This window comes from Syngnathus leptorhynchus, chromosome 2 (genome assembly GCF_054491065.1).
Source record: "Syngnathus leptorhynchus isolate UIUO chromosome 2, UIUO_Slep, whole genome shotgun sequence".
NCBI classification, from domain to species: Eukaryota; Metazoa; Chordata; class Actinopteri; order Syngnathiformes; family Syngnathidae; genus Syngnathus; species Syngnathus leptorhynchus.
In genome coordinates, this window is record NC_141196.1 from 10,843,350 (window position 1) to 10,866,406 (window position 23,057).

A 23,057-nucleotide genomic window follows, 5' to 3' on the forward strand; every position below is an offset into this window, starting at 1 on the left:
AGACTGACAAAATCCCTCACACTCAGCCTTGTTTAGGATTATCAATCGTTATCTCGTCATATTTATGGATAAGATCCACAAAGCTTTATCCGCACCAACCAAAAATAAATTTTGTTGATTTTACGGTAAAGTTCTTGAGTAAGGTATCTGGCTCCAGATTATTTTGTTTTGAACAGCCAAGTCCTTCGTTATAAGCAACTATCAACTGTTATACAACACAAAACAACTTTATTTATATCACACTTTTCTCGCCACCTGCAGCTGTAACAAAATACTTTATAAAGACAATTTGGGGCTTGACTTTCTACCAATTCCCTGTGGATTAGTAAAAGAGGTGTCAGGTGATTATTATTATTTCAAAACAAGCATTAATCATCAACATCATGCTCTGCTAGATAGACTAAAAGAAACCATCTTGATGCAGCATTGCCAATCTTCTTCTGATTGGGGGCTCATTTGCGCAAATTATTAAGAATTTGTCGAAAAAAATCACGAGTGACTCCCAGGTCAGTTTTTAGCAGGTCCTCTTACCTGAAACATGTCTCTTTTTGCTTGGTGAAACTGGCGTCGTCATTATTTTGACTATTTTCCAGGGCGCATTACTGAGTGAGTTTTGTTCTTTTACAAAGCGGTGGTCTAATATGCATTCGTTAAGAGGAAAGCCATTCATAAAGCAGAAATGAGCTTTCCACGAAATTGCAAGAATTGTAGAATGAATGTAATCATGAAATCCTTATTCGATTAGCCCAAAAATATGTCTGCTCATTTGGTAATCAACACAACCACCAGCCAAGGGTTTATAATCATTTCATTTGAAGCTGTCAGTTGATTACACATTACATGTACGCAGTTTGAGATAATCACATTGTGATGACTCATAATCAAAAGTAAATTGTGTTTGCTGTTGCCATGGCCACTGCAGATCGGCTACTTTTTTGGTGCTTTTGTCATCTACACGTATGATACACGTGTGATAAGAAGAACATTGGAATTAATATTGGTTGCGAAAACACGGAAAATGTAGGCAAAAAAAAAAATGCTGCAATCCTCAGAGGGTCAAACAAAAAATGTATCTAACCACGCTGTGTCGACATTTTTGACATTTGAAGTTGACGAGTGTCTGATATATTTTCTATCCAGACAATTTACCAAAGGGATTCAACTCTTCGATTTTTCTGCTGCTGTCACCAAACCCGAGCAGTATTTCTCTGTTTCCCTCTTTCTACTTTGTAGAAATGAAAAAAAGAAAATAAAAGTAAAAAAATAAATAAATAATTAAATGGTGGCATTTTTTACTTTTTTGTAATCAGCATCAAAACAATAACAGTTGTGGATTTCAAAGGAAGATAATCAAGACCAAAAGTCACTACTGAATGGCCTCATCAAAAGGAAAGTTGTGTGGTTGTTCTAAATAATGTGTCATTTTATTCGTTTTATGCCGAGTTAGACAGTAAACAAATATTAACCTGTAACTGTTAAATGCCTGATCAAGCAGAGTAGTCCAGAACTTCAAGAGGCGTTGTTACATTGTGAGGCTGTTTTGTATAGTGCATTGGGCATCTTGAACCCACGTGCAGGGTACAGCAACATCTTAAGTTGCTTTTTGCTATCAACAATTTTGTCCTAGTTTTTACGGCCATGGCGTTTAAGTACTTGCACTGGATTTTTGTAGCCTCAGTTTGTCAGATGCTAAAAGCCCCGAGGAAGACTAGATGGAGGGGGCATGGGGAGAAAGGGATTTATCGGAAAAGCTCCAACAGCTTCCTGTTGAATTAAGACTTTCACCAAATCTCCTCACTGATCTCAGTAAAGCAGATTGTGTTTTTATTTTTATCCTCAATGCCGCTTTACAATCAATGTTTGTTTACACGCTGCTGAGGGGAGGGCTGGGGTGTAGGACGTGATACGTGGAGGCTCTTGTTGGCCCCTCCTCCAAAAAAAAAATAAAAAAAAATTGCTTACATTTTTTACTGTAATGGGGCAAAAGAAAAAAAGTCCATTATCCATCATTTATATTCTGAATCACTGGCATTGCTGGAGCCTATCACAAGTGTCTTAAGGCAGTAGGAGGGGTACACCCGTAACTGGTCACCAGCCAATCACAGGACAAACATTACCTCTCGATTATTCAAATCGGCTACAGCGCACCGCATGCTTAATACGCCGTTAAATTAGACCAAACACTGAAATGTGGCAACATGGTTGATGGAGCGAAATCAGACAAGCTGAAAAGAGGGATTTAGCTCCATCGCTCGCCGCCGTTAACGGGTTCTGCTGGCGCGACAATGCGCACAAATCGGTTGACTGGTCAGTTCTGACAGGCTCTTCAGGGTAATTCATCACTCGCAGAATGGTCGGGTCAAAATTTTAATCATGACTGCCATCCACGTGTCGGGTAGGCCACTGGCGCCAGCCAACGCGATGGTTTCTCCTGTCGATTGCAGAGTTCAAAACGTGGGGAGAATGATTTCATGTCCGATGGAGTTTTAGACTGTTGAAGTTATCAAGAAGAAGATATTGAATCTTTTAATAGAACTCCATGGATTATGTCACCACTGATTTGAAAGCATCCTTATCCCACATTGTTGGTAGCCTTCAATGAAGAAAATTTGAAACCATCGTCATCCAAAATTGTTGGTAGCCTTCAATGAAGAAAACCCCTACAATGGTTACTAAAATAGGTGAATAGAAAAGGTGACGCAATCCTCAGCTGCAATAATATTACCCATTCTTCACAGAAGATAAATAACACATTAATAATTATTATATTATTATATAATAATTATATTATTTGGGAGCCCAAGATCAGGGGATGCTTTGAGAATAATTGTCAATTGATTGTCTATGTGAAGCCCTTTGAGACTGCTTGTAATTTAGGGCTATACAAATAAACTTGACTTGATAAAATAACACTATAATAATCAATTATTATAGCCTGTTTATGCCCCTCCCACATCCATAATAATGGTTTAATCCAAAGTCATGTTTGTCCCGCAAAACAATCATCAGCGATTGCTCGACAAATAAAAATTTTGCTTGCTGACCAAGATGTACTTGGTACATTTTTTATTGTTCTTCATGCTATCCTAAGTGCACGTGACTAAATTGTTTGTTTTGTGGTAACTCCTTGCACTATCCTTTTGTCGGTTTGTTTAATCTTCTGTTCATCCTTGTTTTTTGCCTGCACCTTTTGTTATTTTCTCACTCTTGTTTAATGACAGTAATTTGTAAATTGGATTAGGTTTGCTCCAGGATTCTGTTACTTGGCATTGTTGGTGTCCTGACAAAAAAGATTTTTACGACATGCAAGATGATCATGTCCTTGGTTTAGGTACTAGAATGTTTTTCATATTAAATAAAACACCCAGATATATTCAAAACAGTTGTATTATTTAGTTATTTTATTTTACTTTATGACAGATGCTCTTGTTTTAAAAAAGAAAAAAAATACATATATATATATATATGTAAAATATGAAACAGTGTATTTTATGTTTTGATTATATTTTTATTACAAATGTATGTCCTACTGAGTTATAAGTAATACATGGAAATAAATTCCAATAAATAATTGACATTGAATTAATTCACAAGAGTTATTTTGCTCTGCAGCAAGGGTAAAAAAAAAAAAAGTATGGTAGTGTTCATATCAGTTCCATCTTACATGTGAGAAAATGTCTGCGTATGAAGTTTGAAGCAACTGGTTGATCGATGATGGCAACAAACAAATTTGTGAAACTTTCTAAAGGTTTCATGTGTCAATCAAACTGCAGCTGAGTAAACATTGGATTTTCAAGTGATGTATTGTATATGACTGCGTTTTGATGGACTAACTTGAAAAGCTGAAGTTGACATTAAGCAAGATGATTTTCTCTTTGAAAAATTGGCATAATCCACTTTTTGTGACAGTGCTTTTAATCTAAATCATACTCGTTGCAGTCCCTCATTGTGAAATTAATGTGGTGGATTTTTTAATTGATGATTATTATGATTATTACGATTATTGTATTATATATTTTTATTTAGAAGAAAACAAGAAAAACTAAATATGACTATAGAATAGCATTTCAGCTCAAAATAATTGATTTTTGTTTGGCTTTTTTTGTAATATTTCAAATGAGCTTGAGATTTATTGTAGTGGTGGCAAAGCACAATTGAAACAAATTTGGTATTTGATAGCTTGTTTGATGGCATTTCCTTTTTTTGTGCGAGCTTTAAGATGGCAGACTTTAAGTATTGTGATTGTTTTAATTTATATTTCCCCTCCTGCCATTAATTTTTAGCTCTGTCCAATGGCTGCTTGTTCTCAGAAGATTTGAGTTCTTCGTCGTGGGTTTAATGGTTAGTGAAAAACTGACAAATTTACAACCTTTTAAGCCAGGCAAATTTGTATGGCACCCTAAAATTAAAAATTTCAAAAATAAATTACAATCAAGATTCTTTTCACACACATTTGCCCATAATGAGCTTCGGGTTTCGAGTGGTTTGAAGAAAGTCCATTATACGCTGTCATTTCTTATTTAATAGGCAACTCATTAAATCCCCAAGTGGTCTGCAAAAGGGACATTTTAACAAGCTACTCCTCATCGGTGAACCGCTCAGTTTCAAATGAGCAGGTAATTATCTGACCTAAAGCGGGGTTGATTTTTTTTTTATTTAGGTACAAGTGAAACATATTGACAATATCTGTAATAACATGATTCAACTTTTTATGTAATTATCACATCACTCTCCACCTCATGTTTTGTATTATAAAATAGCAAATATTGAAGCCATAAGCCATTATTATCAAGTTCCCCTTTACTTAAGTTGATTTCTATCAAGCAGCTCGGTGACACACTGGGCAGCACGTCCGCCTCACAGTTAGGTGGGTGCGGATTCGATTCCACCTCCGGCCCTCCCTGTGAGGAGTTTGTATGTTCTCCCCGGGCCCGCGTGGGTTTTCTCCGGGCACTCCGGTTTCCTCCCACATCCCCAAAACATGCTTGGTAGGCCGATTGAGCACTCCAAATTACCCCTAGGTGTGAGAGCGAGTGCGGATGGTTGTTCGTCTGTGTGCCCTGCGATTGGCTGGCAACCAGTTCAGGATGTCCCCCGCCTACTGCCCGATGATGGCTGGGATAGGCTCCAGCACGCCCGCGACCCCCGTGGGGACTAAGCAGTACAGATAATGGATGGATGGATTTCTATCAAATTTACACCACAAACAGTTGTATAAAACCACTTAGTCAGCAATTCTTACAAACTAGGGCTGATTTTATTTGCATCACAAATCAATTGAATAGGCAACATTTTGATTTACAGGTGGTGTATTTTTTTGTAGCACATACCTATACCATAGTACATACCTCATGGAACTTATGCTTGGTACTGGTTTGGGCATATCTGATGGAAGGAATATTAGTCATAACACCAGAACACAAATGCTATACATGAGGCCTGCAATGGTGTTTTGTATTTTTAACATTCAGCTAAACAGACCTAGACCAATGTGCAATTCTGTTTAGTTTGACAGTGAAAACCCATTTGGAGTGGCAATAAACAGCTTGAAGCCTAGTTTCTTGGGAAATTGTTTATAATCTGCCACACTGTTACGTTTTTTGTGTGGCGTCAAAACTCCAATTTGAATCTTTGCTTGAACATAATTGCCTCAGTGAGCTAACAAAACAGCAGACGAGTCCTGCTGGAACCAGTTAGCTGACTTGATTTGACCAAACAGCATGTTCAGAGCCTTTTTTTCCCCCTGGAGATCACTCCCCACTTGTTTTTTGTCACGTTTTAATTTCCTCAAGTGCAGCTACATGAGTGCTCATCTACTTCAGGATTGCCAATGACTCATCCAAGTGCCACCGCAGGCATAGTAGGTTGCACGTTCACCGCTTTAATAATGCAGCGCAGTGGCTAAAATTATGCATTCTTAAATGCCCTCGTTCACTATCGTTAATGATACAGACAGTAATAAAACGCGTGGCGCAGGGACAACAGTTTGTTATTGTGTGCAAGCTGACAGAGCATTCGAGAACCTTGTAAAATGTAATCAACACATGCAATGAACTAGAGAGGACAACACTGAAAACTAGGACACTTGTAGAACCTACGAAGAGGTTGACTGTCTCCATGGCATTTGTAGTAGATAGTGCAAGAAAGGGGGACGGGGGGGGTCTGGAGAACATCCAAACTTTATTTACGGTGAATGAAAAGCACTTCAATTTGAAATGAGTTTCAATGTGATTGGCTAATCTTGAACACAGGCACATCTAATAAGTGTGTGCGCACTTCTACAAGCATGTCTTTGAAGCTACTTTTCACTTTAGCTGAAAAATGTGGATTTAAAAAAAAAAAAAAAAAAAAAAAGGCATCTGAACAGAGGTATGTAGACTTGCACAATATTTGCTATATCACGGTTCACCTATAGAGGTCCAACTGGATGGTGTTTAATTGTATTACAAAACTAATACCGTGCGTATTAAGAATGATATAAAACAACTAGTATGGATATGGTTTGAAATATTTTCATATCAAGCCACATTTGGAAAAAGTGCCTCAAAGTAGTACTTAAAATTGTGTGTCAGGGACTGATTTCCATCACCAGCCAAACACACACACAAGCTTCAGTTTTAAAACAGGTCAGCACTTCAAAGCCAAATGAAATATTAGCCTTTAAATGTAACCAGTGAGCGTGACTGTTGGCATTAATAAATTCACAAATAGACAGCTCAGAGAAAATATTGACGATGTGGTTTTTTTTTTTTTCCCTTCACAGAATTGGTGCAAAAACGTGACAATTTAGACACTCGGACAGATTTGTTGACGTTTATTAGTCAGAAGCTTTTGCAAGACATTCCATGCGCTTGCAATGCACTCCTGCGATTATAAACCACTTGTATATGCGTATAAATTACAAATTGGAGATGGCTGTCAACAAGGAGCCCGTCAACACCACGCAGGATGCCAGGCAGAATATTAAGCAGTTCATTAACCCCTGAGGACACGATAAAAACAGTCACTTGAGCATCTTCAACAGGGTAGGGGCAAATGTGACATTCATTGAAAAGTGGAGTCTACATCTAAAAAGGTATGAAAGGAGGCAGTGTAGAGCAAAGAAGCACCGCATGGAAGGAAGGAAGGAAGGAAGGAAGGAAGGAAGGAAGGAAGGAAGGAAGGAAGGAAGGAAGGAAGGAAGGAAGGAAGGAAGGAAGGAAGGAAGGAAGGAAGGAAGGAAGGAAGGAAGGAAGGAAGGAAGGAAGGAAGGAAGGAAGGAAGGAGAAGAAAGATGTCATCACAGAGTTTATAAAAAGGAAGGAAACACAGCTGGTGGAATGACAGATGGCATAATGAAGGGAAATGGGAAGCAGTTTGTGCACAGAGATTTAAAATTAATACTTTGGGCCCAAGGTGGTTTTAATGCATTTCTCACCTTAATCTCCCTGAACAGCAGACTTCCCCAGAGTGCTGCAACAAGCCCGTTTCCCTGTAGAGGACATTCACAAAAATTAAAAACATTATCAGCACACCAGTGACGCTAAGCAAAGACTTTGTTTTTAAATCAAGAAATATGACGCTTGCCAGCGTGCGTGACAAAAATAAAAGAATTAAAATTAAACATTGAACCGAGCCGAGCGTGACTTGATTCGGGTTGGTCGAATTTGAGGCAATAAAAAGGATCGGGGCGCTGGTGGATTGAGATAGTAGCGCTGGACAGCTGGCATGAGGGCGAAAAGAATGCATTCCAAAATAGACTAACGCGGATAAATAAGCATGCAGTTTATGTTTCTTTTTCAAAGGCTGGTTCACCTGGCAGCAGTCTGCCTCACAGCCAAAAAAAAAAAAACCCAATCAGGGTATAAAACAAACAAAATCTTTAAAAAGACAACTTGTATGAAATTAAATACAAATGTAGCATGTTTAGTGCAATCAAAAATACCGCAGCAACTTAATTTAAAAAGCAGAAGCATGTAATGAATAAAAAAAAGAAAATAAATACATACTATAAATAAATATGTATCGAAATGAATTTAAATAAAGAATGATTTAATAAACATACATCTAAACTGAAAATATGACCATAAACAAGCCAATATCAATTGTATCAAGTACAATGTGAAGAAAAATACATCAGAAAAATTAAAAAATGAAATACTTCACAAATAGTATTTTTAATATTGTGATGCAATATTTTACTGCATCACAATATACATGAAAAGTTAAAATGGGTAATATAATTTCAACAATGTTGACACTGAAAAAAATAAAAGAATTGAAATGCAAATGAAAAATGATTTATGTAAAGTAGAAGTCGAATACAATACTTGATTAAAAAAATAAAAAAATGCAATCCATGCAATTTTACATACATTTCACATTTGCATTACTTTTGACCTCAAGCATGTTCCACAAATAAACTTGACTTGACATGCACATTATCTTTCATCATTTACATTTCAACCCAGTGTCATTACTTTTGACCTCAAGCATGTTACATGTACATTATCTTCCATCATTTACATTGTATCCAGTGATCAGAAAAATACTACTACTTTGACTTGAGTACAAAAAACGGCCACCAGAAGATTTTCAGCAAATTATGAAGGATACAACTTGTGACATCACAAATATAAAAGGGATGACACCAACATGTAATTGAACAGCTTGCACGTGTACTCACTGCTGTCACAATGGGAATGGTGACCACGACACTCAAGTAGTTGTTGGCCAGAGTCCAGCAGTACGTAGCCAGCACCCACATTGATCCCGACAACAGCCCTGCAAGCAACAAAATTCACATCTTTAAAAGAAAATTACTGCAATTAAAAACCAGGCGTGTTAGCATTATTATTCTTATTAAACGCGTTCTTTGGACTTTTACTCATCATGAACTGCTCCGTGATGAAGATACAATAGCCTACTCAAGCTCATAAAAAAAAAATTAAAAATAAAACTTTGAGGGGGTCATATGCTTAGAAAGGTAAAATATATTTAACCCAATGTTTAGAAAACTTGAGTGAGCAAGATAAAGAAAAAAACTAAAGTATAGCTGTATTTTCCTCAAAATAAAAAAGAAAAGATCTTTAGCAGAAAATGCTAACAAATGAAATTAATTAAATTAACAAAACATGTATCATAGATCAAATTGTTTCAATAAATTGTACTGTGAAAAATATGAGGGCGGCACGGAGGCCAACAGTCTGCGGGTTCAGTTCAATCCTTCCCGTGTGGAGTTTGCATGTTCTCCCCGTGCCTGCGTGGGTTTCCTCCGAGTACTCCGATTTCTTCCCACATTCCCAAAAACAAGCATGCTAGGCCGATTGACCACTCCAAATTGTCTGTAGGTGTGAGTGCAAATGTATTTTTTTGTCTGTGTACATACAAATGCATAAACATTTCAAAGAAAAGGTGAAATAACTAAAAAAATATTGTTCTTTTTAATAATTAAATCCGTGGTTCTTAATCTTGTTGGAGGTACTGAACCCCACCAGTCTCATTTGTGCATTCTCCGAACCCCTCGTCAGTGAATAATTTTTTTTTTTCTAATTCAAGACATCGCTGTTTTTTACTGGTGCACAAAACAAGCCATGCATGAACATCACCTTGTTCAAAGAACAAAACCAACAATGCATGAACTCACAACAGATTACATACGGGCAAATCAGAATTTACACAACAAAGCAGGTTTGTTCGGAGCTCCTGGGTGGAGGCTCTGTCGAACCCCTGAGACCGACTCACCGAAACCAGGTTAAGATTCACTGACTTAAATGATGGCGAAAGCTGAGGTAGGCACATGAAGTATGGCGGGCCTGCTGCCACTTTGGAAAATAACTAGCACAACAAGCGGACAGAAGCAATGACGATCACAGTGAGGGGGAGCAAAGCTTACAAAAGGCCAGCTGACTCAATTCAGTCCTCTGATGAACCATGAGGAAAATATATTTAAGGACTTCAAACCCACTCTATGAATGAAGTTCATTTCACAATCCAATCACTGTGTCGGTGTGTGTTTTATGAACGTGTGCGGTAGTGACGTGTCTCTGTTTTTTGGCCCCATGAAGCACGTCCAAACAAAATGTACCTCTTGTTGTACCAGACATTTGAAACAAACAAACAAGAGTGGTCTTATTGTTCTGTGGCTATTTATGCAGCATGTCTAGACATTTAATGTGTGTAGATACTTTCAGTAAATAAGGGTGATGATTGCTAGTGACAGTTTTTTATGGGTATCACTTGAGAAAAAAAAAAACATTAAGCACTCTGTCTCCATCGAGTGCCTACATTTGGGTATATACAGCAGATCTTTGATGAATAATTCATCCAGCGTAGTGTAGTACCACAATTATAGGACCGACCTGGTAAAATGATCCTGGAGTAGATCCTTGGCCTGCTCTTCATGACAACACAATAGATGGCCAAGTACACCGTGCTGGCCACAAATATCCCACAACATTCTGCGAAGACATAATCCAAGTCTGCGGGGAGCAAAACGAAACGGTTTTTGGACATATTAGCACACCGTGTCCCAAAATACGCACCGTAAACGCTGGCTCCGTGGAACATGCTGTCGCGGCATGACGAATGACTCTTGATGTAGAGCATTGGCGTGAAGGAGGAGCCGAAGAAGATGCCAGACAACCCGGCCAACAGGAAGCCTCTGAAGGTGCAGACAAAGGGCCCGTGATGGATGGATCCAAAAGGGCCAACACCAAATTATTATAGAATGTGGTATCTACATTTGATTATTTATTAAGTAAACCAATATATTAACTGCACGATTTAAAAAAAAAAAAAAAGTTCTCATAAAATCCCAAGCTCTATTAAAGCACCTCTGTATGCTTGAATTGTCCAAAAGCATCCTCTCTTCTCAACAGAGGTGGGGGTGCGAGAGATGCGTTCGATCATCCCTACTGTCAGATATTATAGAATTTATGCTTAGCTAGCATACATTTTACACAGCCAGAGAAATTATTGACAATGTTTTGAAACAATTGACTTCTGAGAGACAATTAAGGCCTGGAAATATCAATACATGGTCAATTCAACCTTTGACAACTTTTTCCAGAAACATGTTTACTGACATTATATGTTTCACTAACAGACAACCTGGATAAAGAGCAAATGTGAGGGCCAGTTGCTGTCACTGGCTCAAGCTAATATCACGCATTCACACTAGAATGAGGGTTTGTAAAACTCAGGCCACAGTGGAAAATTGATCATTGGGTTGGGGCCATCTATTAATTGGACAATTTCACTTGGGTGCACTAACCTTTGTGGCCAGTACTTTAGACTTTAATGACTGCAGTCAACTTAAATTCAACTGTGCATTTTAGGTTTTTAGGTCCATTCTAAAGTTTGACCCGGAAGCCCGGTATCACTAAGTTATGTTTAAGATGTTACTGATAATATGACAATATTAGATAATATGTCAATTGATGGAAGGAAAAGGAGGGGACCAAGCATTGAACCCTGCAGCACACCACTTACTGTAGCAAAGTGGGGAAACTGGATATGGCCTCACCAATGAAACAAAGAAGGTATAATTGATCAGTCAAGTCAAAGGCTGGTCTTAGCTGTAGTGTGATAGGCCAATCAGTGTCTTTGAGGCATAACTTAGCCACATTTGAAATCTTTTGGGGAAATTGAAGGAATCAAATTCATCTCACATGAAGCGTCTGCGTCTGACTCCGACAAAGTCAATCCAGAACATGGATGAAGTCGGGCTGTAGGAGCCGGAGTTGGTTCGCTACGAGACAAAAAATATTACATTACAAGGGTTAGAAAAAAATTAAAAAAGGCCCTCTACCTTTGTGAAGCATTTCCACCCAGGTCAATCCAATCCAATATATCGAATATAATTAATGGGGTTTCTTTTTTTTGAATTAGCTTCAATTTCTTAAATTTACAAATTTACATTTGCAAACTATTTTTCATCCTGAAGCGAAGCTAAATTGATTTTTAAAAAGTTCTGCTGTAACATATATAAATCAAATCAAAATATCATTAATTTGTTCAATGTTCTTATGTAAAACCAAACGAAAAAGAATATGTGAACTGTTAAGAGTGGTAATGTGTTCTGTTTTGAATGATGAGCTCTTTTTTTTTTTTTTTCAATCTTCAAATCGTTTATGGTAGGCGTAAATGCATCCAAGTTAAAACCTGTAATTAAAAAAATTCTTAAAATTCTGCAATATAAATATTTTCATTAATTTTGTCTCACATCAAACATGATCATTACATTATGTTACAATACAAACAAAAATGAGCCCAGATTCCCTCTCAATATATGTGGGAATGATGTCATGAGCAACATGTACCAACCCTGTCGATGAGTAACGGGACAATTTCGGGATCAGGATGAAGCTGCACGTCTGTTTTCACAAAGAAAAATATCATGCCACTGAAAAAAAAAAAGAAAAGAAATACAAGTCAGGTCGAAAAGTGCACTGATCATTTTCACATCTGACAAAACGGGAGCAAGAAAACTCCCCAATGATTTTTGAGACTAATGCTAACTGACAAGTAGCTGAAAGGAGCAAGGGGTCAGTCACATACAGAAAGCAAGGCAGATTCTCATGTGGAATAATATCCAATTAATATCCATCAAGACAAAACCAAGCTTGATTTTCCCATTCTTGCTCTGTCAGTGTTAATACCCTGCTGATACTGAAGGATATATTGCACTGTGCATCCAGATGACCAAGACCTCAAACAATAAATTTGTATTCAAGAATTACACACAAAACCAACCATTTTGTAAAATCCTAGGGATTGTTTTTGAAGGATAAGAGCCAGAATATTTTTTTTCTTGCCGTGAAAGAAGACTCCAACATAGCTACTTTATTCAATTTGAAGATGTTTTAGAATAATAAAATGGTGCTGGGGGGGCTACCAAAAATCAATGGATTACCTGAGCAGACACAATCCAGCGCCGCAGTAATTCAACACCGGACGCTTAACATCCTCGGCTGTGATCCCGAACCATCCGAACCTGAGCCGGGTCGAATGCCAATTAGACAGGTCTGGCAGTTTCATATGAATTTCAAAATAGATCACGTCACCTTGAAGTGGCCCAGCCAATCAGCAAACTGGAGGAGCCCCAGATTAAAACCCCCAGACTGAGCCCGATGGCTTTGACGATAGTGACAACCATCACGCAGCCTGAAAATCATGCACGAGGACAAAAAGGCTTCACTTTATGCAAGAAATGATCAGATTGTCTGCATTCATACGGATGATAAAGCAATTAATATTGTCTGTTTTGATGAAAATTGTCACTTTTAGTGTAAATTATTGATGGACACACACCACACTCCAGTGTGCTCACCCCAGCTTCCCATAAAACGAGAGGACAACCATGAACACTCGAGTTCAATTTGATTTTCCATGGCTCCGGCTCTAGCATGCATATATATATGTGGTTCATCTGGAAGGAGGGGATGTTAAATCTGGATCATATCCCAATTTCAGAACCATGAACATAACATGGGGAAGATCCACAAATGAACACATTGAGGTTTAGTTTTTTTTTTTTTATTCTGGGGGGGGGGGTCTCAGTATCACAAAAAAAAAAAAAAATTATATCGCATCTCTTAACTGGGTATAATATTATGACACTTAAGATGCAATAATGTTGAAATTGCCTATGTTATGAGAAAACGGTCAAAATAGTCTGAAATAATAGTCAGTCATGAAGTCGATGTTTTGGGAATTAAGTTACAATCAGCCATGGTATGCAGCAAATATTGATAACAGAAAAATCAGACAATACTTTTTATTTTGAAAGCCCACTAGAACACGAGACTTATTTTTAATTTCTTTTTGAATTATCATCACTTTAGATGGTGACAACTGTGCTGATTTCCTTTCCTCATCAATTCTAATGTGGTTGTGTTGGCAAATTCTGAACACAGCTACAGCCACTGTTACAGCAAGAGGGTGTGCACACTTATGCAACCACACTGGATTAATAATTTTTAGTACCCCCTTGCTTTCCAATTACATTTCACAAGGTATAGGTCACATGAATGATTTTTTTAAATTTATCTTGGTCGTTTTTTTTCTTTATACCCCAAAATGGTGGCTTTAAACAGGGGTGTGTCGACCCAGTATATCCGCTCATCACACAGATAGAATCAATCTCATACCTGTGGCCCAGATGACACCCCCAAGCATTGCTAAAGGATGGAATTTGGGAGAGCGGAGCATTACATCTCCGATCATGGCCACCAACCAGATGCCAGCACAGTACACCCACTGGAAAAACATTCCTGTCCAAAAGAGTACAAGGAAAGTCACAGAGACAATTGTGTGCAGACAAACAGCCATCAAATAAATGATCCACTAGTACATGCAATTAGATTGGAGGAGTACCAAAACAACTGTACTCTAATTTTATGATTTGGGCTTGCAATCTTTTGGTCCAGCAATCCTAAGAACCCATAATTGATCAGTTGGAGCTAGAGTGGAGTCATTCTATTTTGGTCCTTTTAAAGTCAATTGAAGAGAAAAAAGTGGAGCTTTCAGATGAATAGAGGCTTACGAGAATCACAACAAAAACAGGGGAAGAAAACAATTTGAGGAAACAAAACGGGAATATATACATATATTCTCCAATTTAAGGCCATATACCTGTTGATCATAATCAAGGGTACTCACCATCTCCCGATTCGATCCGTTTAACGGGAACAAAGCTGCTTCCGTATAGCACCACGGCGGCCAAATTTGCCATGATTCCACAGGTGAAACGTGTCATATTATTGGTGGAGTTCAAAGCGGGTGTTCTACTTTTTGCTTCAACCTCTTCATCTCCAACGCCACCTTCAAATGGGGAGAACCAAAATACATCTTAAAAGAAAAGTAAAAGGTCTAGCATCGATGACATTCGTTTTCTTTCAAACCTGATGCCTTTTCATGTGTGCCATGGCAACAGGTGATCAAAAGGAAGACGACAAGTAAAGCGCATTTGGCCATATGCATGTTCAAAAATAAAAAAGTGATGTCCAAGCCGGTCCAAGTTCGATCGGGGTTCAATTCAGCAGAATGTCAGTGGAAGGCTGAATGCCCGGCAGGTGCTGTCCATCAATCAATCAATCAATCAATCAATCACAGTCTAAATAGCGCCAGTAGGGGGCACAAATCATTGGATCATGTCACTCAAGTTGCATTTTTTCTTTTTTTTTTTCTTAAAGAAACAAAAGTCTGCATGTTAGCAGTACAGATTGGAAATGAAGGCTGTTAAATAATTCTGGAACATGTCATGTGGAGACACAACCAACAAGTTAAATGTGGATTGGATCCAGGTTGTAGATTTGTTGACAGTGTAAACTCATTGTAGGGAAAATCCCATTGAAAACATTTAGTGCACAAGCTATGTAGTGGTACTTTTGTGTGATTGTATATAATATATATATAATAATATAATATATATATAATAATATATTAATAATTATATATAATAATAATAATAATATATAATATAATAATATTATGTTATAATCTGACAAAAAAAAATGGTTTGCATCAGAGCTGCGAGCAAAAAAAAATCTGGTAAAAGTATAATACAAATCACAATTGGATGCAGCACAAATATGTCACAAAAATGCAAACGTATTATTACGAATGTTCCCACAAAAGATGTCAAGAGACTGATGAGAACATTTTGAGGGAAAAATGTGTTGCAACGTTCTAAGAATATAGTTGCATTATTTTACAAGAAAAAGACTATGTCTTAATATTCCGAGCAAAAAAAACCCCCACCACTTTTCGCAGAATAATGTAACAATGCCACAAAAGGCAACTCTAAGATGAGAAGGGAGCGTCCGCCCACCATTTTCATTTTCCTATACATCAGTTGCGAATACAGTAGTGAGGTGGCGTCTCCATGGAAACAAGAGCATATTGACACTGCGTTGTTTTCTTTCATGTTCTTGATTTCTGAGCTAAGACATTTTGCTCGTCAAACTATTGGTTTTGTTGTTACTGATGAATTCTGCAAATAGCAAAGGCACAAACAACATGCGTCTAAATTTAAACCAGTTTACAACCACTTCAGGAAGTCCTGTAAAAGTGCTGCCGCAGCCTTTCCTCTCGAGTGAACTTCATTTATTTATCTAGCAGGATATTTTTTTAAGTGTGTTGAAATATTTCCAACTTTTTGCCCTTGTTAATTAATTCAATATTCACCAGTAGATGTCGCTTTTAACGCAACTGACATAAAATCGACGTGCAACCAAGCACGAGCAAATGGAATATAAAACAATTGCAAATAATATTGCCCTCTCAAAATGTGTATAATTGCCTAATTACTCAAATAATTTGTAATGTAATCAGTAAAGTAACAACGTAAACAGCAATTAATTTGATTTTTGAAGGTAAACGTGACAACGCAAATTACTAAAAGGTTACACGCGACAGTCGCAATATAATGAAAATAAAGCTACTGTTATAGAAAAACGTTGCGAATGTCACAAAAGTAGTGTTGCAAGATTAATATGACCACAATATCATATATATATATGTATATATAAAGAAAAAACTTTGTATCATTGAAAGAAAAGGGTAACAATCACATACTATATGTCACGACAGTATGAGAAGTCAAAATTGTAAGACAAAAATAATTTAATGTTACCAGAAGAAATCGACTGTATTGCAACGACAAAAGTTGCAATATGATGGAATAAAGTTAGAGCGCTATAGAAATGCTTTCTTTTATTGAAACCACTTTTTTTCTCTGTTTAACTGATCTAATCAGTGTGTTGAAACGGTACTGTTGTAAAAGCACATGTCAATGCGAATCCGCGGGGTGGGAGTACAAACTTGAAAAAGATTTGGTTGGTCCATATGGGTCAGGAGTGAGCTTCGATGCGCAGTTGCATCCTGTCAACTCAACACTCCCCAAATTTACTCGGTTCGAGTTCGGCTCGGTCCACCATGCCGAGAACATAAATGGCTCGAAAGAGTCGCTTCTACCGGCCGTGCGTCTTTTTTCTGTCCGGACTCTGGCCCCGGCGGAGGTGCATTCTTCCCAAAAGAACTTTAACAGTCGCACTTATATGCGTCCTATATCTGTTTTTCACCCAAGTGGACGTCTCTCTAAGGAGTCCCACCTGGACTACAGCCAGACAGAACCAAGTCACGGCAAGGGGTGCGTTGGATTTGGGTTTATTGAACGAAGACTTGGCAGTTCCGACCCGCTCCAATGTAGTGTACATCACCCTCAGATCCAAGCGCCTGAAGCCGGTCAACATTCGCGGCACAGTGCGACCCAAACTGCGGAGGAAGGTGAGAAGAACTACGCTTCCGCATTCGAACTCACAGACTGGATCCGAAACGGAGCCTTCCGTGAGTTCTATCCGGATATACAGCCGCACTCCCCCGCCGTGGCTGAGCGCGCACGACGTGGGCACCATGCGCGCACTCGCCGGTGCCAAGGTTTTACGCGTCGAACAACCACAGGAAACTTCGTGGCCCCTCTTGATCTTCGAGGGAACCCGCCTGGAAGAACCGAACGCGGTGTGCGGACTCGCTCTCGGCCCGATGGACTCGGTGGAAGTGTTCGCCTTCCATTTGGACAGAGTGCTCGGACTCAACAGAACTTTGACGGCTGTGAGCCGGAAGTTGGCCTTTTTACACGGTGCGCCATGAAAAAATAACAAACATGAGACACAGTAAGATAAAAAGCACTTTAGTACTATAAGTATATATACTTGAGTGACAAATGCTTGACATTTTCAAAGTAACTCGTTTACTAAAGTCAAATTAAAAAGGTGATTTTGATTGAAAAAAAAAACACGCACGCGCGCGCGCGCACACACACACACCTTTAAATGGTTTCTATCCATGTCTGCATTTACATTACCAGCAAGCATGTGTTTGGAATGTGAAAAGGAAACGCCACACAGGAAGGCACCAGCTCAAGAGTCAAACCCCCTAACCCAGAATTGTGAGGCGAATATGCAAACTCCTCCACAATGACAAACACAGAAACAACAAAAACAGCTACTGTAAATTGTGAAATTATTATCATCATTAGAATCATCTATCAATAAATGTAAGGGAATCAGTTGCATTAACCATTATTATTATTATTATTTAATACCTTGATAGGAGTGTCGGTGATGAGTAATCTAAATAGGAAGTCAGCTGAACCAATAGATTTGCTGTGGATAGCAACTCAAGTCAGAAGCCAAGAAAACAGTTAGCTTGTACATCACTAGATTGGCACAGGTGCCAAACTCAGGCCTGGGGGCCTGGCCTGCCACATCATTATATGTGGCTCGCAAAGGTAAATCTTCTGCATCAACTTCCATGATTCTTGCTCAAGTCTACCAAGATTTCAAATCTTAATACATTTTCATCTTCAGATCAATATTGCATTATTTTTGTTACCAAACCCCATTTTACAATAACTTGAACAACTATAGGCTAACCGTTGACTTTCAAAATGAATTGAAATCAATCAAACCAAAATCAATTGAATTTCAAAATGAGTCATCTCGTTGCAATGATTTGGACACTCCTGTTCAACAGGGAAGTAGCAGTTTAATAAGTAAATAGCGAAATAGCTCATTAAGATGACAAGTTAACTCGCTGAAGAGGTGAATTGCTGTGTGAATCGTAATCGTAGTCAATAGCTACATAAGTAATTAGCTAAATAAATATACAGGCAGCTAGATAGAAGGGATCAAGATAGAAGAAAGGTAAACAGCCAGCCATCAAAAATGTTGAGTAGATACCAATTCAAGTAATTAGCTGAACCGGTATGTCTGTAGATAGCACACAAGTTGCTAACTTGCTGACCAGATTTTGTGAATAGGTCGGGTTTATGGATAGCAGTTAGTTCGCTGCTTATGGACATAATAGTGATATTTTGCAAATTGCTATATTAGGAGGTATAATATGGTGGTAATCTTTCTGTTGGCTTCCCTGTCTAGATGGCCAGCCCAGTCCAGTGGTGGCCTGGGAGGCATCTCTCTACCCAGATGACGTGAGCCTAACATGGGCCGAGTACCAGAGATCCTTAAAACAGAGGTGCTGGGTTCAGAACATGGCCCCGAAGCCTGAGTCAGGCTGCTCCGCGGTCCATCACTACGAGTGGAGCAAACTGGCACTTTTTGATTTTCTCTTACAGGTAATACAATGTTGAATAGCATTCAAAATATAAATGCCCAGGCTAGTCTCGGATAGTGAAAATATGAACCATCTTTTGCAAATGCTTTGAAGTCAGTGTAGTCCAACAGCTGTTTTGTACTGAGAAAAAAAAAATAAAAAATCTCAGAGGAAATGTCTTTTGGCTGGACAATTTCCTGTGTGGGAGGCCTGAATCACCAGTCTGGATTTTTGGCATCATGAACAACTAAGGGAGGGAGAGAGTATTGTTTTTGTTGGGGGTCAGACAACTTTGGCTTTTAAAAGTAAAGTGTCATTTTATTAGCTTTCTTGGCAGAATGCTACAGCAGCAACGCCCTAAAAATCGAAACATTTGGAGATGAACAGATATTTTTTTAATGAACCTTGCAGAGGCTCCCACTGTGACCTTAGGGGTGTCGCTTTGGGGACATTTTCAGGCCCCCGAAATAGGAAGTTAATTCGTCAGAACGATAACGATAAATTGCAACATTTCACTCAACTCAAATTTATTCATAGATCTCTTAAAAAAACCGTAGCTGAAAAAAAGCGCTGTACATAATAAAAACCAAGCAAATCGAAAGACAAACGATCGCAATTTCAAAGTAATAAACAACCAATGTGCTGCTGTGCAAGAAGCTTCACCTTCGTCAGCTCCCTGAGGTTAAAAAAAAGATCACTGTCACTGAAAGCCAAAGCAATCAACACATTCACTCCTAATTTGACGGTCTCATAGTTTTAACTGCGCTTATTCAACAGCGAAAAAAAAAACAAATTCTCAGTTTTCACTGCAGTTCAAAGTCCAAGTCAATTATATTGGTCCACGGACAAACAAAACATTCAAGTAAATCATTCAAAAAGTAAAAACAAGAAATCACTTAGAAATGTCCTTATTTCTAAAATCAAATCAAAATGTTTCCTAACATTAAACTAATTGGGAATACACTTTATACATTGTTAACGTGATAAATGACTATTCTATCTGCAAACATTTCCATCAACCAGTGTTCTAATGGTCCATATCGTTTGTTAATTGTGTTAGACGGCTGATGGATGATTAGAAAACCTTTCTTTTGCAAGTATGTTAGTTTTCATGGAAAACACTCAATTGTCTGGGCAATTTGAACGGTAGTGTATTTTCTGACACCTGTGCTCAACTGCGGAATGGATTTCTATCAGTCTGTATCTGTGTATATTATGTGTGATCCCAATTATGGCGAAGGCAGTACATGATTTGTATCACCACAGCAGACCCCCCCACAAACCGCTCCGAACATTATCCGACAGGTTTGTCAATGCGTCCTAATAAATCCTCTTCTCCGATTCAGCCCAAAGAGCATCATCATCCTATATATATGGCAGTCAGGTGCAATCTGATGTTCCATCTGTGTGGGCAAATCATATATATCCATCAATTGTCAGGACATGAGCAGGGGAAGCGAGTATAGCATGTTGGTGAAAAATAAGAATCCAATTCCCGCTGGCTCTTCCTTTCGGGTTTTATTAAAGCGAACAAGGGTCAAGGTTGTCATCCCGAGCAACGTTGACAGGGTTGACAGCCGTTCCGCTTTGTAATGTGCTACCAAAATGCAGAGTTGGCAAAGGTACTCACTCTGTGCTTTAAGCAGGAACAGAAATACTGATTGAAGCCTTTTACGCAAATCAAAATTAATCAGTCGATCATTGTCTCAAAATGGTTGACCTCACTCTGTTTAGATCTTTTTCTGTCATCAATGGCGGAAGTTGAACAAAGTAGTGAGTCTATTTTGACAAAAGAGGAGTAAGCACAGAATTTGTGTGTAAATATAAGAAGCAAAATATGGAAGCGTGGATCTGCCAACACGGAGTAAAAATAGTTTGGCAAATTTAAGTTAGCCTCAAAGTCCATGAACTTAACTGACAACGAACTAACTACTTGTTCCGCTTCCTTGTCTCGCTGCAGATTCACAAGCGTCTGGATCCCAGCTGCTGCGGGTTCAAATCCCGGCAACAGGACGGGTGCCGTGAACCTGGCCGCCATTTTGAATGCATGCAACGAGACGGTGTCCTATTGGCCAACATAGTGCGCAGCTGTCATGACCCTCGCCACTTGGTACTCGCCATCAACAAGGGCTACTTTGACCGCAACGAGGACAACCTGGACTTCAGGCTACTAGAGGGGATCAAGGAGTAAGTGGATTGGATTGTGTTCTTGTCCTAACACCAAGATTTTTTTATTTCATTCTTTTTGCTAGGCTAATAATTCTATATCCAATTAACTGTATGTTTGAATGTCACTAATTAGCAGTGAATAGAAGACGTTTTTGAAAAAACATAGCTTCCCTTTTTTTCAGTTGCATGTTAAATATTTTTACATCATGTAAAACTTAGCTTTCTCAATGTTGGCAATTCACACTCAAAGTTGAGTCAACTTTTTTTTTTTTTAAGTCGTACTATTTTTGAATTTCCCCCCAGGGATCAATAAAGTATCTGTCTGTCCGTCCGTCTGCTACTTTTGTCTAAATGAAAATCCTGAACTCCATAGGAGCTTGTATTTTTCAATACGGAGAATCGGATTACAGATTCCTTGAAAATCTGCAGTTACCTATCTCATTACTTTGATCCAGGTTGCCCGTGAGTGCCGTGTCGGTATTGACGAGCGGTCGGCTGCGGGAGAAGCTGCTGCAGTCGCTCTTCCTGGACCAGACGTACTGGGAAAGTCAAGGCGGGCGGTCCGGCGTCGACAAGCTCATCGACGTCATTGAGCGTCGGGCCCAAGTTCTCCTTACGTACGCTAACGCTCACGGCGTCCATGCGGTCGACATGAGCGAGTGATGGCGAACAAGATTCCATCATCTACGAAAAAAAAAAAATCTGAGCTGCATTCACAATCATTCACTCATTCCTTACTCCTTGCTGACTGTCTGTAAAACTACAAACACAAAATTTGTACTGCATTTTAGATTACAACCTCGTAAAGACAAGATTTGTGACACAATTCTTATCTGGTGTACACTCCAGTATTTCCATAAGCTCTTGTTTTCAACTAAACATTTGTTTTTGGTTTTTTTTTTTTACTTAATCTTTGTACTTCATTTGTAATTGCTCAAGTAACGGTCAATAAAAACCATTACACACAGACTTATCAATAACAACAAATGTAAAAATTACACTATGTCTCAGGCTGCTTCGAAAATCTATGGAGGCTGCGAAAGCCGAGTCTGAGTGAAGCGTCCTGTGTGCTCTGGGAGTCCGAAGGGGCTTTGCGGGTTATTTTCTAGCGTCGGGAACGGTCATTCATGCGGTTGTTATTTTAACCCCTCTGCACCCGCATTAGTGCGCCAGCCGTGTCCCAGCTCTTACATGTTTGTCTTTCAAAAGACCCCATCAAATTCCCATACCGCTGCCTACATAACAGTGATTACTGTACGGGATCCACGCTTGCGCCAATATGAGACCTTTCTCAATGTCATGCGGAGATTCGATTATTTATTGTGTCAGGACATTCAATCTCTGAACATAAGAATGCTAAACTGCTATGATTTGTACACATTTCATTTAAAGTGTACCCCCACAGATTCCACATTTGAGATCTTGATGAGCAATAAAATTTGGTCAATATTTGGTGTCCTGATTTTTGAGTCTTATATTTGCCAGATGCCCTTATAATAAGCTGCCTTAGAAACCACCATCATTCCCGCAATTTTGCAGCGTCGATACTGACAGAGGTTTCAGCAAACTGTCATTGAAAGGCAGAAGAAAAAAAAAGCCCACTGCCCACCAGGCAGGTCGCAAGCAAGATCAGCGGCGCCCCCGCTGCCTGCTTTCTCATTCGACATGAAATCTCCTCAGCATCCGGTTGTAAGACAACATCAGCCCTACATATGAAATAAATCCAAGGTCATATGCCACATTCAACATTCAGGATCGAAATAATAAATAAGTCAGAGTCCATCGATAAA

The 23,057-nt window shown here is 38.8% G+C and overlaps 2 protein-coding genes across 2 annotated transcripts; one reads left to right on the top strand and one right to left on the bottom strand.

Moving 5' to 3' along the window:
• Positions 1-6,791: 6,791 nt before the first annotated feature.
• LOC147060700 (transmembrane protein 144-like) lies at positions 6,792-15,075 on the bottom strand. The gene is made up of 12 exons (XM_085906484.1): positions 14,886-15,075; positions 14,644-14,805; positions 14,133-14,255; positions 13,047-13,146; positions 12,896-12,976; positions 12,307-12,385; positions 11,652-11,731; positions 10,524-10,642; positions 10,341-10,460; positions 8,666-8,763; positions 7,418-7,471; positions 6,792-6,982 (listed from the first exon to the last, which is right to left on the bottom strand). Exons 1-12 carry the CDS (start codon positions 14,962-14,964, stop codon positions 6,899-6,901), a joined length of 1,179 nt encoding a protein of 392 aa, XP_085762610.1. The 5' UTR covers positions 14,965-15,075; the 3' UTR covers positions 6,792-6,898.
• A 1,789-nt stretch (positions 15,076-16,864) lies between these two features.
• Positions 16,865-22,658, top strand: gask1b (golgi associated kinase 1B). Its single transcript, XM_085905737.1, has 4 exons — positions 16,865-17,623; positions 18,924-19,120; positions 21,059-21,285; positions 21,723-22,658. The coding sequence occupies exons 1-4, from the start codon at positions 16,936-16,938 to the stop codon at positions 21,928-21,930; spliced, it is 1,320 nt and encodes a 439-aa protein (XP_085761863.1). The 5' UTR covers positions 16,865-16,935; the 3' UTR covers positions 21,931-22,658.
• Positions 22,659-23,057: the final 399 nt, after the last annotated feature.

Coding starts and splice junctions, on each gene's coding strand:
- LOC147060700 (XM_085906484.1), bottom strand. CDS start 14,964: ATGCATATGGCCAAATGCGCTTTACTTGTCGTCTTCCTTTTGATCACC. Junction 8,764..10,340: donor CTCCAGGATCATTTTACCAG/GTCGGTCCTATA, acceptor TGTTGCTTGCAG/GGCTGTTGTCGGGATCAATG. Junction 7,472..8,665: donor CCATTCCCATTGTGACAGCA/GTGAGTACACGT, acceptor TGTCCTCTACAG/GGAAACGGGCTTGTTGCAGC.
- gask1b (XM_085905737.1), top strand. CDS start 16,936: ATGGCTCGAAAGAGTCGCTTCTACCGGCCGTGCGTCTTTTTTCTGTCC. Junction 17,624..18,923: donor GAAGTTGGCCTTTTTACACG/GTGCGCCATGAA, acceptor TTCCCTGTCTAG/ATGGCCAGCCCAGTCCAGTG. Junction 21,286..21,722: donor CTACTAGAGGGGATCAAGGA/GTAAGTGGATTG, acceptor ACTTTGATCCAG/GTTGCCCGTGAGTGCCGTGT.